The sequence below is a fragment of the Ceratosolen solmsi genome, unplaced genomic scaffold (assembly GCF_000503995.2).
Source record: "Ceratosolen solmsi marchali unplaced genomic scaffold, CerSol_1.0 scaffold6, whole genome shotgun sequence".
In the NCBI taxonomy this organism is placed as follows: Eukaryota; Metazoa; Arthropoda; class Insecta; order Hymenoptera; family Agaonidae; genus Ceratosolen; species Ceratosolen solmsi.
Window position 1 is genome coordinate 13177681 of NW_011948414.1, and position 19476 is coordinate 13197156.

The 19476-nt window shown below is 19.6% G+C and overlaps 1 protein-coding gene across 1 annotated transcript; it reads left to right on the forward strand.

Annotated features, from left to right (window-relative positions):
* The first annotated feature begins 5762 nt into the window (after positions 1-5762).
* Positions 5763-17995, forward strand: GlnRS (Glutaminyl-tRNA synthetase). Its single transcript, XM_011507472.1, is given in 8 exon segments — positions 5763-5873; positions 7647-7951; positions 8995-9176; positions 10047-10299; positions 13142-14138; positions 17375-17595; positions 17679-17871; positions 17945-17995. Coding segments are annotated over 8 exon segments (2313 nt in total).
* The last annotated feature ends 1481 nt before the right edge of the window (positions 17996-19476 follow it).

Here is a 19476-nt window from a genome sequence, read left to right on the forward strand (position 1 = left end):
TAATCAATATGTATTTATTTAATGTATATAATCTTGAATTAAGTTTTTAATGAGATGCAATTAAATATACGTTGATAGGTAAAAAAGAAAAACAATTAAAATGATCGAAGTTCATCTAATAAAATAATTTAAATCGTCGATTATATGTTAAAATGTTAAATGTACATCGAATTACAATAACATAAAATTTTTCATAATAGACATTATCATATTTTTTCTGATTCACTTAATTCTATAGTACTGTATCGTATAATATGTTTATATGATTTTTTGAACATGATATGCAAATATGGCAAATTATAATTATTATTTTATATTATTGCTTATATACAAAACCTTCTTTATTATAAAAATATTCATTTTCAAACAGTCACTTGAATAATTTTATTTTAACTAACAAATGAGTCGTATTATTGTAATATTTATTTTTATATATATCTATACATAATTTTATATAAATATATATAAATAATTTTTAATTATTTTACTAAGCAATCGTAAATAATTGTAATTTTCTAATAATAACTACAAAAATATAAATATAAGATTTTATATCAACGTATAAGTAATTCTTTTTCTGTAATTGGCGACAAATTTATCATAATTTCATTTTTTTATATAACATTTTTAATTTTGAGGCAGGTTAATCAATTTATGCAATGTCGGAGTTCTTTAAACTTAAATTTCCAAAAGATAGTATATTACTTAAGGAATATATAAAAATGGAATAAAGTGGAGTTATACTCATTATGGAAATGTAAAAAGATTCTGTTATCAATTTGTAATTTCTTAATAGAATAAAAATAATGTGAAGTTGGTAAAAATATAATTTTTTAAATAACTCAAATTTGTAAATAAGTACAATTGCGTAAGAAATTATTTGAAGACCAGAAATGTAGTATGTTTTGCACTTTAATGGCAATATATGATATATATTTCCATAATAGGTTTTTAAAAGTATATTAAAAATACTGTAATATATTACTGTAGAAGCTTGTAGTAAATCATAGTAAGAATGATCGGACTAGAAAAAGATTAATTATTAAAATTGTATTAAATAAAATTAAATATAGTTTTATTAATTATTTTTTAAACAAAATACAAAGGTGAAATAATTATGCCTATTTTAATCAAAATATATAGGCAATTAATTCTATAAAATGTGATTGAAATGTATCATTTATTGACATTTAAAACAGTTGTTTATGTTTATTATTCTTGTTAATTTGTACTTCTTAGGTAAACACTCCCCAGATGTCTAAATTTAGATATTGAAATTATTGTTATAATTATGTGTTTGATAAGTATTTGTTTGAATAGCATAGACAAAATTTTTACATTCATAATATTTGTTCATTAACGTTAATTAATGTTTAATATGACTACTATGACTATTTAAATCGATATATCAGTAATTGATGAAAGTAATACGAATAAAAAATAATAAGGATTTATAAACATTTTTGGTAAATAAAATATTGTTTGAATTTTTTGAAAAATCTAAATCTAAAATTTTTGTCTTCAATTACAAAAATAGGAATATGTGGAGAATAATATACAATATTAAATATAGACATTATATTAGTATCAGAGACTCTAAAATTTTTAAAGATATTTTGATTAAAATTCTTATAAAAATACAATATTTACGAAGAAAGAAGTAATCAATATATTTGATTTTCAAGTGAAAAAGAAAAGGCCTAGCTATTAAAAAAAAGGTAAATAATAATTAGGAGACATTCTTTTTCTGTAAAATCTTGGACAATTTGTAATATGTGGAATTCATGAAAAGAAATTCAGAATAAAAATAAAAAAATATATAAGGAACAATTTCATTCTTTCATTTTTACACTTAATATGACTTACATACAATATTAGTATATAACAAAATATTAATTTCAGTAATTATAAATGTAAAAAATAATGTCTATGGTATATATGTAAAAATTCGATTGATTTCTACGAAATTAAACAGCAGTGGCCATTAATATCGTTGTACATGTAATACATTAAGAAACAAAAAAATTGCAGTTTTTATTTAACTATTTTAAACCCATATTTAGTGCAAAATATATAAAAGTTATAGATAAAGGTATTACATTAGGTATATAAAAAAATGATTTTTGAAATATTATAAAGATTATATAAGTTATGAGTATTATAAAAAACTTTCAGTAAATTTGCATTTAAAGATGTGAAAAGCAATATGTAATGTTCAATTTTATAAAAAATATAAAAAAAATATTGTTCATAATTCGAGTATTAATCATTTAAATTTTTATTTATATAAGTTTTTAATAGTTTAAAAAATATTTTATATGAGAATCTATTTTAATTTTTGGTATTTTCTAATTTTTTAAAAAACTAATTAATAATCATGACTGACGGTATTCTATAAATAAAACAAAGAGATTGAGTATTCAATTATAATAAAGTCTTTTTTATGCTAATAAAACAATAATATATTTGTAAGTATTTCAAATGGTCAACAAATTATTTAACGCTAGATGAAAATGATACTCATACGTAGTAAGTGATGATGGATAATACGTTTCACAATACCATGTTAAAAGGACTTGTTACTTCATTTAGCAATTGACTATGAAGGTAAGAGAAAGCACAAAAGTAAGAGTATAAAGATTTTTCAAATATTGAATACGTGTTTGCAAAGAGCGACAACTACTTCAGAATGTACGAGAGCGAAATTCCATATTAAGGTACATATTATATACATTGATTTCGTCTAATACAAAATGAACAATAAAATACACTTAAAGTTGCGATTTAGCTAGCAAAATGCAACACAGTTGATATAATAAATATTTTGGTTACTACAATAATTTAAAAAAGACAAATTTTTATTTAATAAATAATAATATTTCTAATAAATCATCGAACTACATATCTACACCTAAGAGTAAGTATACAAATAAAATAGAAACAAAATTTTTTACTCTGAAAAAAAATGCTTTGCGTAAATGCTAAGCAAACGTATGACAATTCAAATAAACCAGGCCAGATATTAATTTGCAGAACAAATTATATCTTTATTAAATATTTTCAAAAATAAATAAAAACAAATGTAGGACCTAAATTTTTTTTCCGAAGAAATATGTATTTAATCGAATATTTAAAGAAATGTGATGAAACAAAAGATATAGTAAATTTAATTCACAGTAATAATAAAGTATAAAGTATAGAGTAATCGCGACAAACCCAAATTGAAGAAATTTATAAGATGAGAAAAAAGTTATTATAATTATGTGGACTAAATGGTGAATTATCATAACCTGTGCAAATCTAACATGTAGAAAAATTATAAATCATATTAAATTATCATATACAAATTATATCAAAGCTGATTCACCCAAAGAACACTACAAAAGATTGAATAAAAATTACATATTAAATTGTTATGATTTTTTAGGTTCATCAAGAATTAAAATCAGGATGCTGAATTAGAAATCAACTTATTTCAAATTCAGGTTTTAAGTTAAAATGAGCAATTTATTTAAATGAATTAATCTTTATTAACGAAATCTTACTTGATCTTTTTGAAATAATAAACTAAATTTATCCGTGAAGTTAAATTTATCTAGGTATATTAACTATATCTTTGTAAATAGTAACTCTAAGATATCGTAACAAAAAGCTTGTACATAGAAAAGAATTTTATTTCTTCAATTTCAAGTAACTACTATAGTCTTAAAAAATTACAGTTTTATAGAATTGTACTTATTATCTAATAAAATCATATAAATAAAATGAATTTGGTTTATCTAAATAAAGTTTCAGTAATATATAATCAATATACAATATTTTGGATTTAATAGATATAATTAGAAGTTGGAGATACTGTTCTGAACCTATTATTTAGATTCTATTAAATCAATACGTGAAAAATAAACGTACACATAAGTTTTTAATATTACATTATGTCATTGTTAATTTGAAATAATGACATACTTATTAAGAATACATAAAAGTTTAATAACTAATAAATAACGCGTTAGGAAGTATGCAAAACAAAAAAAATATTTCATTCTATAGATAATTTAATTTTTTACAACAGATTTCCATAAGTACAGAAATTGTAATTTAATCTAATAATAAATACTTAATAGGCAAGAAATTAAAAAACACAACATATATTAAGTGAAAATAGTTTAAATTTTAACTCAAGAAAATTAATTACTATGCGAAATTTTAAAATAAAAAAACATAAAAAAATTTAGGATTAAGAAATTATTTAAAAAATAAAAATAATATTATACATTATATTATATTGCATTATATTAAATATTATACAAAATATTATAGAGAAATTTACGTAAATCGTTCATTCCTTGATATGTTTCATAAAATTGTGAAAAAATAACAGAATTTATTTCAAATAAACAAGTATCTTTCGAAAAAAAAGAAATATTTAATAATGTAAAATTATAAAGATTTATTTATTGTATATAGTGATGAAAATATATTAAAGAACTATTGTATTGTAACTAAAAAGTATTGGCTATAGTATAAAGTAATACGTTTTGATGTTTTGATGTTTACAGTAAATTCTATTGTAAACTAATCGATATACATATATTTCCATAATACTGGTCATATAAGAATGTAATTCAAATGAAAAAATCTCTGAAGTTATTTTTTTTAATTAAGTTAATAAAAATAAATTTGTCCAATAACTATATCTGCGTTAAAGTACCAATGATACCACCTTTGATAGATATTAATTTTGTTCAAATTAAAAGATCAAGAATAAAAATTCTTTTTTAAATAGTTTCAATATGATTATTATGTAACGAATGAAATTATGAAATAAAATCTTAATGTATTATTGTGATCGTTCCAATCAGTAACAATATACTATTAAGAGATGATAAAAATATAATGATAAAAAAGTAAAAACGACAAAGATGAAAACGAACGTTTGTAATATAAAATAAGTAAATAAAAATTTATTGGCTTTACAAATGCTTGCTATTTCAATATAGTTTTCAAAAAGTATCAATAACAATGGTGCGTCTGAATTAAATGAAAATCATTATAAAATATATTTTTGTTTGTCAATAATAGAAAATATAAAATAATTTATTTAAATACTTTTAATACTTATTTTTTAAATACTAGCACCTTTCGATGCTAGTATTTAAATATTAATTATATAATTTGGTCATATTACATCACTAAAACAGAGAATACATTAACATTCGGAGAATACATTCGGATATATCGAAACATATTACAACATTTTGTCTTATTATATACAAAATTGTAATTTAAATATATTTCACATCTAGTAAAATAACTTTAATGTTTGTATAAATATAAATATAAATACATTAAAATAGTAAATATATTGAAATAATATAATTGTAGTACATTTTAAATAAGAAATGTATGAAAAATATTTACTTTTAAAATATTAAATCTGATATAGAGATTAAAATAATGAATAAATTAGTTTATATATTATCTATAAAGAAAATTATTATATATAAATAAAGTTTATTTTATACTTTTTTCTTCAAGCAATATATTTTTATTAATCATTTTTCAATAATTATAAAAAGAACTCAGTAGTAACATTACATGTATTTGAAGAGCCAATAAGTTTAGGCCATCATTGCGCATGCTTTTAAAAAATGCATTCTACATTTTCCATAAATTATATTAGTTACTTTAGTATCTTTATAAGATATTACAGTCTATCTAATTTTTTTTATATATTTATATCATTTTTCATTTTAATAAAAATGGAAAAAGATATTCAATTATTAAAATCTATTGGTTTAAGTGAACAAAAAGCAAAAGAAACGTTAAAAAATCTACAAGTTACTAATAACTTAAAAGAAATAATTAATGAGGTTAGATTTTTTAAATATTTATTTTTCGTAAATTTCTATTATAAAGATCGATTCTTGAGAGAAATTTCTTGTAATGTTGTTTTTATAATTGAAATATATTACTCGGGCAAAACATTAATATTATAAAAAGAAGCATTCTTTTTTAATGTAAATATTAGTTTTTTCTTTTCATTTTATATTAGATTTAAATTTTGTTATTTTCATTACAGTAGGGTTCATTAAAGTACGTATATTTTAAGATGTATAGTATTAACTTTTAATATTAATTTTAAAAATTATACAATTTATTTATAAAACTGATTAACATCTGGTGAAGTTTTATAACAATTTATCACAACTCCTTGAAAAGTAAAAGATGATATTTTAATTCTAAATATTAACAATTTATTATATTCTCCTTTTTTTAATAAAACTTTGGATTACAAAATAAAATAATTGACAAAATTGAATGCTTGAATATACCTTTAATTATCATTAATAATTCTTTATTTAAATGTATTGTATAACATGTAACATGATAAATTGTAATTTATAATTGATTTTATAATATTCATAACTAATTTTTAAAAACTTATATGAACTGCTTTATAGAGTAGAATATGTATCAGATTATGTATCGATAATTATCCATTTATATTAAAGATATAACTTATAATATTTGAATGGTAATATCAAATAATTAAAAACTTTATGAAAAACAATTTCTGACTATATATAACGTTTTATATATAACGTCTAATGTTTGTATATAACGCTAAACTATTTACAATTAAATGTTTATATCGCAAATCATTTATTAAATTTTATTTTATTATTTATACCATTATAGTATCTATATTCTATAATAATATTCTTATCAAAGTTTTTCTACTCTTAATATTTATATATGTTAATATGATATATTTCTATTTAATTCTTATTAATAATTAAATTGTCAAATCTTGTATTTCATGTAGTTGTAGTCTGAAATTCATTTTTATATTATACTTTTATTTTTTCTTAGATATTATTACTTTGGTTATTAATTTTAGTTTTGTATTTATAATATAATTTGTTAATTTTTTTAGTAAAATAATGCTAATTATACAATATTTTATTTGATTAATATATATATAAATATCAAATAATTTGCATTTTATTTACTTTCTTTATTGAGTATTTAGGCTTTGTTTATAATTAATTGTTATTTTTTCAATGTTTATATCTTTTATTTATTTTTATGAAATTATGCTTATAAGTAATAAGTTTGTGGTAAAATGTTTAAATTATATTTTTTTAAATAAAATGTTATAGTAATATAAAAATTATAAATAAATTATTGTAACAAAATAGTTTACAATCTAAACAATATTATATATATATATATATATATATAAGCACATCTACATTTATGTGTGTATTTATATATATTGAAGAGATTCAGTTTCCTTAATAGACAATGTTTGACTTATCATTGGTTGGAATTAACAAATTTTTATTTGATAATTGAAAAATAATATAACTATTATATCACTTTTTATATTGAAATATCATTTAATTTAACAAAACTTTGATAAACTTCTATCAATTTCTTCAAAGATAACTTTAACAAAAATTCTTCAAATTAGCAAAAATTTAAAACGTTTTTTATTAATCTAATTAATTTATTCAGTGTATATTATATATATATATATATATATATATATATATATGTGTATGTTATAATTTTTTCATTATATATATGAATTAAAATTATGTGCTCAAAACTTATTTAACAATTTTATTTTATCGTAGGCTGTAAAATATGGTACGATTAATAATGTAAATGGAACCCTTATATATCATCTTGCTAGTAATATAAAAATGCAGATAATAAATACTATTCCACTTCTTACTCAATGCATTATTGAAAAGAAATTAGATTCTGTTCAAAGATTGGATTGTGCATTGAACTATTTATTACACAATCTAGGAAAAGTTGTTAATTTTGACGAATTTTCTAATGCCTGTGGTTTTGGAATAGTGATTACATCTGAAGAAATTAAAAAAGAAGTAGAAAAGTGCATTGAGAAATATAAAAATGAAATAATAGAAAAAAGGTTTGTCAATAGTAACATATATGTAATAATTATAAAACACTGAGAAATAAATTACTTGTTAGTAAAGATGTTAGTAACATATAAATCAATTTTATTAAAAATATTTCAAACTTTAAGTTATAAAACATAAAAAATCTACTAATAGTTATCATTTATATTAAGTTATTTTTAATTTGAATATATATATTTGTTTCTAAAATTATAGATTATAATTGAAATGTAAAATTTTGTAATTATTTATTTTATGTGGTATTTATAAGTAGTAGTCTTCTTTATAAGTACATTATGATTAAACTACACAGGAAAATGTACAAATCAATATTCCTTCTATAACTTATTGGATATATTTACATAATATATATTTTTATTTACTGATTTAATTAATAAATAAAAATAATTAATAAAAAAAAAGAATTAGTTGTTAATAATGCTTTATTTATACATAAATGTCACTATTCTAAATATATTTCCAGATGAAGTAGATTACATTTTTATCATTAAAAATTTACTTAATCATCATGAGAATCATTGAATATATAGACATCAGCTACTTAGAGGATTTTTTTTTATTTTTACATTAGAATGCTTGATATTCTAGACCTCTCTCATTCTCTTGTTCTGTTAATCTTGTATGGAGTTCAGGTTTGACTACAGTACTTATTAAGAATTAATTCATTTACTAATCTCTTCTACATAGAGATAGCTGAGTAATGTAATAGAATACTGTATAAAAATTAATTATCGAATGTATTTAAAGAAACTAAAAAATATTTGACGATATCTAAGAACTGAAATAGAAATTTCTAAATATCTGTCATTAGTATCTCTGAAAAGGTATATAATTAAAGTTTAAATTGACTTTGATTATAATTTACTTATAAAATAAATAATACATAATTTTGTACCTAATTTAAAATCTGTAACTCATAATATATCATTTAGACTATTAGAACTCATATTTTTTTCATTCAAATGAAACAATATTTCCACAATTTTATTCTTATTCATGAATAATATTTTAATTTTAATAATTTATACCATAGATATCGATTCAACAGTGGTATTTTAATGCAAGAAATTCGAAATTCGTTAAAATGGGCAGATGGAAAAACTATTAAAAATGAAATTGATGTACAGTTATATGATTTATTAGGTGAAAAACTAAAAAGTGATTGCATATTAATTAAACAAGCAAAACAAATCAATCAAATTAAATCGGAGAAATGTAATGGTATACAACTTTATATTTTAATATTTGCTAATATGTATAAAATACTGTAAGCGAAGCTTTATTCTAAATTATTAATAACATATTTTATTAAAAAGCTATTAGTTTAGTGGTTCCATTTAAACACCTATTATTATTAAAAATGTAAAATTAAATTTGAGTTTAAAGTAAGGATATAACAATTCATTCGAAGAAAAATTGAAACACAAGGAGTATATAAAATATTATAAATAAATAAATAGATAATAAACAATTGAATAATTATAAAAATTATTTTATATTGATATCGTTACGTATACAGGTACAGATTATAATAAAGGAATTGCAATCATATGTGATTCGTAAGTGTAATGAACGTAAATGAGAATTAAAAAATAGACATTATATAAGACTGAATTAACTAAAATGAAGTATCAAAAAGATTTGGGACCCAACTAATTTTTATATACTCTGTATGAAGCCGTATTTATTATAAATTAAATGTGTCAATGAATCGATGATTCTTAAAAAAAGTAATAGAAGAAATCATTTCATATTAAAGAAAATATATGAATTAAATGCTATTAACTTTTCAAAATTTAAAGTAAATTATAATTTATAAATTGTTCAAATTATGTATTATTATTATATATTATATGGATTAATGTCTGGAATTATTTAAAAATTAAAACATGTTTTTTATAATTTGTGTAACAAGTAAAATTATAAATTTATAAAAATGAATTAAATTACTGATTGTCTATTTTAAACAACTAATTGAAAGAAAATTAAATTATTTAATTAATTTCATTAAAATTATATTAGTTTCATTAATTATTTTACTTCAATTTATATCGTAAATAAATAATAATATATTATCTTTTATAGAAAATACATCTGAAAAATATTTAACAAATAATTCAGAATCAATTAAAATAAATGATATAATAAAATCGAAAATTCATTTTCATAAGCCTGGAGAAAATTTTAAAACTGATGGCTATATTTGTACTAATAATACACAAAGGTTATTGAAAGAACATTTACTTATTACCGGTGGCGAAATAAGAACTCGATTTCCACCAGAACCTAATGGAATACTACACATTGGACATGCAAAAGCAATAAATATAAATTTTGGGTAATTGATCAGATTTATTCTATTTAAATATACATTAAATACTTCTATAATAATATTCGTTATTTATAATATATATGTATTTTGTATAAGTATTTAGAAATTTCAGTATTACTACATATAAAAGTTTATGTAAGTATTTCATATTTTATAAATAATAGTCATAAAACATTTACAAATGTGATTCTCATTACATTGTTCAAACATTAAAAGTAGGTTTTGTTATATCTTTCTATCATTTATCCAATTCCCTTACTTATATATATTCTTTAAAATTCATAAAAAGTATATAGTATATAACTATTTTATTAATTCAATTCAATGTTTTTTATGATACATGTACTTATTTGATTGATTTGTTTATAAATTGTAAAGATTTAAAAAATGTATTATTTAATTTTTTTAATTCTTAATTTAAGTTGATTTGCTTAATATTGGAAATTTTTGTTTATAAGTAAAGTATCCTAAAGTATAGAGTTTTAATCGGTTTCCTTGTACACTTCGAATCTAAAATTCAAATTGGTAGTTTTCTAATCAATATTTTTTGATTTTCTACAAAAATTTCTTTATAATTTAACATTATATTAATTAACGTTCTATAATTAATTTTTATCAGTAATTATTTATTAAATTTGGAATTTCTTTTTCAATAATTTCCATTTGTACATCTTGGTTTATATTTCTAAAACAAAATATTAGAACAAGAAATATAGTAAATTATAAAGGAAATAATTTCATTATAAAAGTGCAATCATCTGAAAAATAAAGATAAAAGTTGAACGAATCAAAGAATAACTTGTATTGAATTCTCCATTTTAATCAAATTATAATTTTGCTTGCCAAATTTCTAGATACATTGCTAAAACGTTTTTAAGAATATTTTGTAATTAAGTATCAATTATTTAGTAATGCTTTTATTTATTTCTTGATTAGAGAAAGATTTCTTGAAGAGCACTTGATTAAAAAATGTATTTAACATTAATGGCTTAATAAAATATCAATATATTTATAATTAATAATAATTATAAAATTAGTAGAATATATAAAAATATAATCTATGATTTTTAGTAATGTTGTAGCACACTAATAAAGCTCTAAGAAAATGTAATTAGAATGATTTATTAAAAAGAACAATCATTAGGGCGTTTGGTTATAGAAGATATTTTTAGAATATATTTAGGTTTAGAATATATTTTTAACAAAATAAAATATAAGTAAATTAAAATTAAATTATATTAAGTATTAAATTATACTAAAACAATGTTAATATACTTTAATTAGTTTACATATAAGTTATATAAGTAAAAAAGTGTATAATTATTTATATAACTATAAAATTTAAACTTCACCAAGGATCTGTTATTTATGTTAATTATGCCTGTTGATTATGTACTGAATATTAAAAAAAGAAATAATTTTCATACGCACATACAGACGTTAAACTTCTATTCATATAAGTACAAAATTGAATTCTTACTTTTAATTAAGAATATACATTTTAAACTACGACATTATATATTTAATTTCTGTTTATCTGCGATATTATTTATTATGTATATTAAGTTTAGTTATATTTATACAAATCTTCAATCGTTACATATTTGTAAATAAGTTTCATAATATAAATATTTCTATGAAAAGATAAGCACTCTTTTAAGTTGCTTAAATTTTTACTATATTCCCTAGAAAATAAAATTTATCAAACGCTTATATGATATAACATCATTTTTACTTTTCAAGTTTTTATGAGTTTCGTATTTGATTATTTATTCAAATAGTTTTTGTAAGAATAAAATTAAAAATTCCTTTAACTTGCAATTATTAAGAAATTTAATTATTCCTTTAACATACTACTTTATTTGTTAAAACTTTGCAGTTCATATTGCCTATCTTAATTATATATAACTTATAGTATGTTTATTTTATTATAATACTTCTATTATGCTATAGAAAAATAATTTTTGTCTTTTTAAATTTATTTTCCGCAACAGTAATCTATTATTTGTACATCTGATACAGAGAATCTATATATGTATATAGTTGCTTTAAAAACATTGCTAGTTTTATGATACATAGATGTCTAATAAAAAAAATTCAGATATTAGAAACACTAGCAAAATTGTAGATACTAAATTAAATTCTGGATTGAATAGAATGACATTTTATATAAATATTTCTCGATATATTTCATACAGAAGTATATGGAATATGAATTTTCTTTTTTCGTTTAAATGTAGGTATTTAGCATTAAATTGAAGTACCCTAATTGCAAAGAAGAAGAATTTTTAATCAAATGTTATTAAGACGCCCGATAAAATTATATTAGTATAATTAATTTTCTATTGAATTACTTCAGAAATAGAACCTATAAATATAAAATTAATATATCTATGTAATTATTCATTTCTGTGTACAATTTTTGTTTCAAATCAATAAAATTTTCAAATTTAATATTTAGTTTTTACTGATTCAGTATGTGACATTTTTTAATGATATTGTTTACAACTTATAATATTTAATTATAAAATGTGTTGAATTGCATAAATAAAACAAAAATGTAATATTGAAAATAACATTATTTTATCAAAAATATTGTTCTTTTGTAAAAATTTTTACAAATTCCATCTCTATAAAATTTAAATTGGATAATTATTTAATAATTAATGAAAATATATCATTCAAATGATTTTAAACTTAGAATTTAATAATAAACGGAATTGTACTGAGTTTTTCCACTACCTTAAATATTCAATATAACATCAAATATGTATTTTGATTGTTCTGAATTAGTTATAAATTTATAAACCATTTTGTAAATTATTCATTTTATAAATTATTTTTATAGATATGCTGCTACAAATAATGGTTCATGCTATTTACGATATGATGATACAAATCCGGAAAAAGAAGAAGAAAAATTTGTTAAGGGAATTTCAAATATTGTCCAATGGCTTGGATATAAACCTACCAAAATTACATTTTCTTCGGATTATTTTGATTCATTATTTAAATTAGCTGTTTTATTAATAAAAAAAGGTTTGGCGTATGTTTGCCATCAATCTAGTAGTGAAATTAAAGGTTTTAATCCTATATCTAGTCCTTGGCGTGACAGACCTATATCTGAAAATTTACAAATTTTTCAAGACATGAAAGATGGGCTATTAGACGAGGGAGAAGCTACATTACGTATGAAAGTTACTCTGGAAGAAGGTAAACAGGATCCGGTAGCATACCGTATCAAATTTTCACATCATCATAGAACTGCAGATGAATGGTGTATTTATCCAACATATGATTTTACTCATTGTCTATGCGATAGTATTGAAAATATAACACATTCCTTATGTACTAAAGAATTTCAATCAAGGAGATCCTCGTATTATTGGCTTTGTAATGCTTTAGATATATACTGTCCTGTTCAATGGGAATATGGAAGATTAAACATTAGTTATACTGTTGTATCTAAAAGAAAGATAGGAAAACTTATTAATGAAAAAGTAGTAAGCGATTGGGACGATCCCAGGTTATTAACTCTGTCTGCTCTTCAACGACGCGGTGTACCTTCTGAAGCTGTTAATAAATTTTGTACTCAAATGGGAGTTACAGGTGCACAAACTATAGTTGATCCTACCGTACTTGATACAGTAGTAAGAGAAACTTTAAATACTACATCAGCGCGTCATATGGTAGTGTTAGAGCCACTTAAAATAACTATCATTAATTTTCCATCTAACGAACCAGTAATGATACGTGTTCCAAATATTCCAAGTGAAAAAAATAAAGATAGCCATTCAATTATTTTTGATAAAATCATTTATATTGAATCTTCTGATTTTCGTCAAGTAAGTTTTTAATTTTATAAAGTTATGTATAATCATAAATTATCAAATGTACCATTAGAGATAATTGGTACTAGTTTTTCCATAGTTCAATTAAAAGCTGTAAATTAAGGAATAATTGAATAGTACAATTTTTTAAAAAATTAAAAAATTTGTTAATCACTTTAATTATAATGTGATACAAAATTAAAACGTAAACTTTCTTATGCTATAACATCAGGTTTTATTTTTACTAAGCTCTAATTTGTAAAATTGTATGATATCTATTACTATTTCATAAATATTTAATTCTCATTGAAAGCTTGAAGGACGTATAAATATATACACTGGTAATTATTCGATAATCAAATGCGCATATAAAACTATCGCGTTTAAAATACTTTTATAAACAGAATGCATCTATAAAATCCTTTCATTATTTCATGATTAATAAACTTTAAATTATAAATTAAAAACTAATACGTAAATACTTTACACTGTTGTTCATTGCTATATATTTTATATTCATATTGTTATTTATTAAAGTTTTTTGTTTTGTACCTATTGCATAATACATCGTCTACTATTTATTATTTTAAAAAATTATTTATTACTACTTTTAAAAATTATTTTTGATATTTGGATAATCATTTAAATTTGTTTCTATTAAGAATGATGAATGTGCACGCAAACATAATAGAATTTATGTATCATAATTAAATCTAATTTTATAATTGATACTCCCTTCTATACTATAACTTTCATTGTATAGTTACAAAAATATTTTAATAATTTATATGTACGTATTCTATTAATAACAAAATTATAATAATTGATCAGTTTACATTATAATAATATACAAGAAAATCTTTATTTAAATTGAATATGAATAAGTATTTATATAATTTTTGTAAACTCATTGTTATTAAAACAAAAACAGTAATATAACAATGTTATATTTATTTCGAATTTTTCATTTAAACATATGGATATAGTTTTTTTCATACTATATAATCATAATTAAAATAAATAAGATTAGGAATTTCAATTAAATTTATTATCAATTAAAATTTGCATATTTAAATTTTTGATAAATATATAAATAAAAGATAATATTTTTTTATAAAAGTTGTTTAGAAAACTAAAGATAACTACACATTTCAATAGTGAATAAATTTCCTTAGGCAGACTTTTGTAGCACGCATATTATTTAAATACGCATTATGTAGCTTATCGATTACATGTAATCTGTTGATTTATCCAAGTCATCAAATTGTGTTGTTACAATTTGCTATTAACTTACACAAAGAAATTAATACCGAGGCACCCAATTTTTTTATATTTCAAGCATAACACAAAATATTTTATTTTCAGAAATTATAATTATTATAATATATAGTAATATGATAAATATATTTAATTATGTATATTTCAATTAAAATTGTACTGAATAATATCAATCAAAGAAAATTAATTGATTTAATTTAAATAAAAAGTTTACTTTGAGTTTATAATTAGCTACTAATATTTAATAGTATATTTTAATTAAAATATTTTAATAAAATTAGATTTTTTTAAAGTTTAAAAACGGGTAAAAACTAATTTTAATTGTGTAATTAATACATTTATTTAGAAATTTAAAATATTATTTGAAAGTACCTTATTTTCAAAAAAATTAATATGAATTTCTCAAATTTTTCTGTAATTTAGAAGACATTTTTCTATATAAATTTGAAGAACTTGTATTAATATTAATTAAAAATTTAAAAACTTTGATAATAAAAATTTGTGTGTTATAATATGAATGAATAATCAATTATTAAATCAAATATGAATTGAAAGTGTTTATAAAACATTTATTTAATAATTTCAAAGAATATTTCTCGCTTCTGCACAGAAAGTTTAAGTGTGTTATAGAAGACATTCGAACAATCTTCAACATTTAATAAAACCTATTTGTTAAAAAAGTAATGAAATGTCTAGTACTGTTACATAAATTTATGTTAATAAATCTCCCGATTTTTTTATATTAAGTAGTATAAAAAATAATTAAAACTTTTATATTATATATTTCTAAAGTTTATATTAGTTTCTTAAGTAAATTTATGCTTTTTCAAGATACCTATTTTTTATTTATTTTCTTTATAAATAATGCAATGTTTATTTATATATTATTTCCCTTTTTATTATTCAATGTGTTTCCCATAAAAATTAACTGCAAATTTTGGAATGAAAAATTTTTTAATATATTTTTAAAACCGATAAGATAATACGCTTATTATTCGACTTAACTATTTTATAAGATATAATATAATATACTATCACATACATAAATATACTATTTTATAACATATATATATATTAAACATTTTTAAAACATACATATATTTAATACTAAATTCAAAAGTCAAAAATAAATTGTATTAGAAAAAAAACTTAGAATAATCTCAAACGAAAAACATCGAATGCTACTACTAGATAGTAAAATACAAAGAATAAAAATTTTGACTAATAATAATTAAGAGATTATCTACAACTGCTGATAATACAAATAAGATTTAAATAAAAGAAGAGTCAGTGTCAGTCTGAAAAACAATTTATAAACACGTATTTACTGACCAAAACAAACCTGTTTCTATTTATTTCAAATTTATTCCACGTGTGACACTTATTAATTGAAACTAAATTATAATTGATACAAGAAGTGACATTTAGTTTTTAATTTTAAATATATTTTATAATACTATTAAATTGAATCTATTAAAATAACATTTTACATAAGATTTATAATAAATTATAAATAAAATACAAATTGATAATATACAATTTTATTTTATTTTCATTAATATGAATAATAATGAATATGTTTTTTAATTCCTATAAAAGATGGTTATAATCGTGAACAAAACTTGATAATAAAATGCTTTAAAACTAAAACAAGGAAACTGACAGAGAGTGAATGCAGTTTTCATCATTGCCATAATAATAAATTAATAATATCACATTGAAAAATAAAAACAAATATAATCAGTCGGACTTTTATGACAAATGTCAAATATTATGTACATTAAAAAAATTATTTTTTATCCTTATCTCAAAATAAGCTTAAATATATTTAAATAATTTCTAAAATTAGTTATAATATACAATATTTATTTAATTTAAATATTAATACATAATTCCATTTTATATTATGCAAGAAAAGAATCGACATGTTAATTATACATCAAATTAAGCTTTAGTATTGAAAATATTTTCAGGAAGCTGATAATAAGTTTAGAAGGCTAACTTTAAAACAGTCCGTTGGTTTAAAATATGCAGGTGTTGTACTCACAGTACAACAAATAAAAAAAGATAAATATGGTTCAATAGTAAACATACTCGTACACCAAGAAAATATTTCTGAAGCAAATAAACCAAAAGCTTTTATCCAATGGGTATCTCAACCTACTTTAGCGCATGTTAGGATATATGAAAGATTGTAAGTGATTACGTAATAAATAAAATTATTTTTTATCATTTTGAATTCATAACGATTAAAAATATTTACATACTTAATAATAGATTTCAACACAAAAATCCCGAAGATGAAAATCAAGTTCCAAATGGATTTCTAAGTGATATTAATTATAATAGTAAAAAAGAAACTTTTGCTTATATGGATATAAACTTTGAAAGAATTATTAAACATTTCGAAAATTATCAATTTGAAAGGATAGGATTTTTTTCCGTAGATCCTGATTCGAGCTCGGAAAAGGTTACTAGCATTTATTAATTTTTATCTATTTTTCTTTTCTATTTATATTTATATTTTGTTAAATATGTTACAGGTCATCTTCAATCGAACTGTCACTTTAAAGGAAACTAATTATAAATTATAAAAACAGAATAGAAAAATATACATTGTAATTTATAATTGTATATTCGAATTTTTAAAAACAATAAGAATTTAATGTCAAATTTTTATAATTAAATATATATGTAAAATAACATTGTAAAAAGTCAAAGCTAAAATGAAGATAAAACTTGCTTTTGTTATTTTACCACAAAATTATTGATTGCTACATATCTAGATAAATAACTTAAGTATTATTTATTTAATATATTACTACTTATACTGATGTTATTTTCTCACTATATTTTAATTTAAATTTGGAAAAGAAATAATTGTTGAACACAAACTTTAAAACTAAATTCTTATATAATAGATTATATTTTATTTTTAATTTATCTTAAACATGCAATAAACGGAATTACAATTTTTTTAATTTTTGGAAAAAGTAAAGTACTTCAAATAAATTACAAAGTTGATGCTTTTCAAATGTTATTTACTTTTAAATGAATACATGATTTGTAAAATCATAAAAAATTTCTTTCTATTGTAATAACACATATCTGTAATAAAATCATTAGAAAAAAGCTTACAATTGACACAACTTTGTTATTTAGATACGTAGTATCTATAAATTATGAATGACATTGTAACAATGTTATTTAAAAAAATATAATTCCTGCTTTTCAAAGAACAGACTTATTGCACATGTTAGAAATTAATCAATATTTTATAAAATAACAAATAAAATAAATTTATAAATTGTTGTGAGGTAATAAATATAATATATACTTTTAAGTAACAAAATTTATAATTGTATAATCCAGTGCTTCTATAAATTTATATATATATATATATAAAACTAATGTTTTGAAATCCTTTTTTTCGCAGATTTCAATTAATCACGAACATAGCGAGTTATTTAGCAAATACTGAATTAAAATTAATTTCATTAGACATTTGCTTTAAAAATGTCCAGATTCAAGCAATAATATAATGTAAACATTAATATGATATATAAAAAACTAGTTGATAAAATATTATCATTATCAATATATCCAATAAGTAAAAATATTGTTTTATTATTGCATATAGATATTTCATTCAAAATATTTTGGTATATTTTTAAAGGTTTTTCTATTATTCATTATATAATTTGTTAATATTTGTTAAATTATCAACCAAAATTGTATTTGATCTTTTAGTAAATTGTAAAAGTACAATTGTATTTACATTTGTAAAAGTTACAAACAAGTAATATATACAAAAAATTCAAGTTAAATAATGTTAATCAAATTGAATATTGTTAGATACATAAATTAAATTTACGATTTAATTACTGGAAACATGTCAAGAAAACTGTAAATTATTTATTTTAGACATTTAAATCTGATTTTATAATTTGAAATTAATTAATTTATAAAATCTAGCTAATATTCCTATAGACAAAAAGGTTGGGTATAACGAAATATGTATCTATGTATGTATGTTTTTATTAACTTTTTATTTATATATATATATATATATATA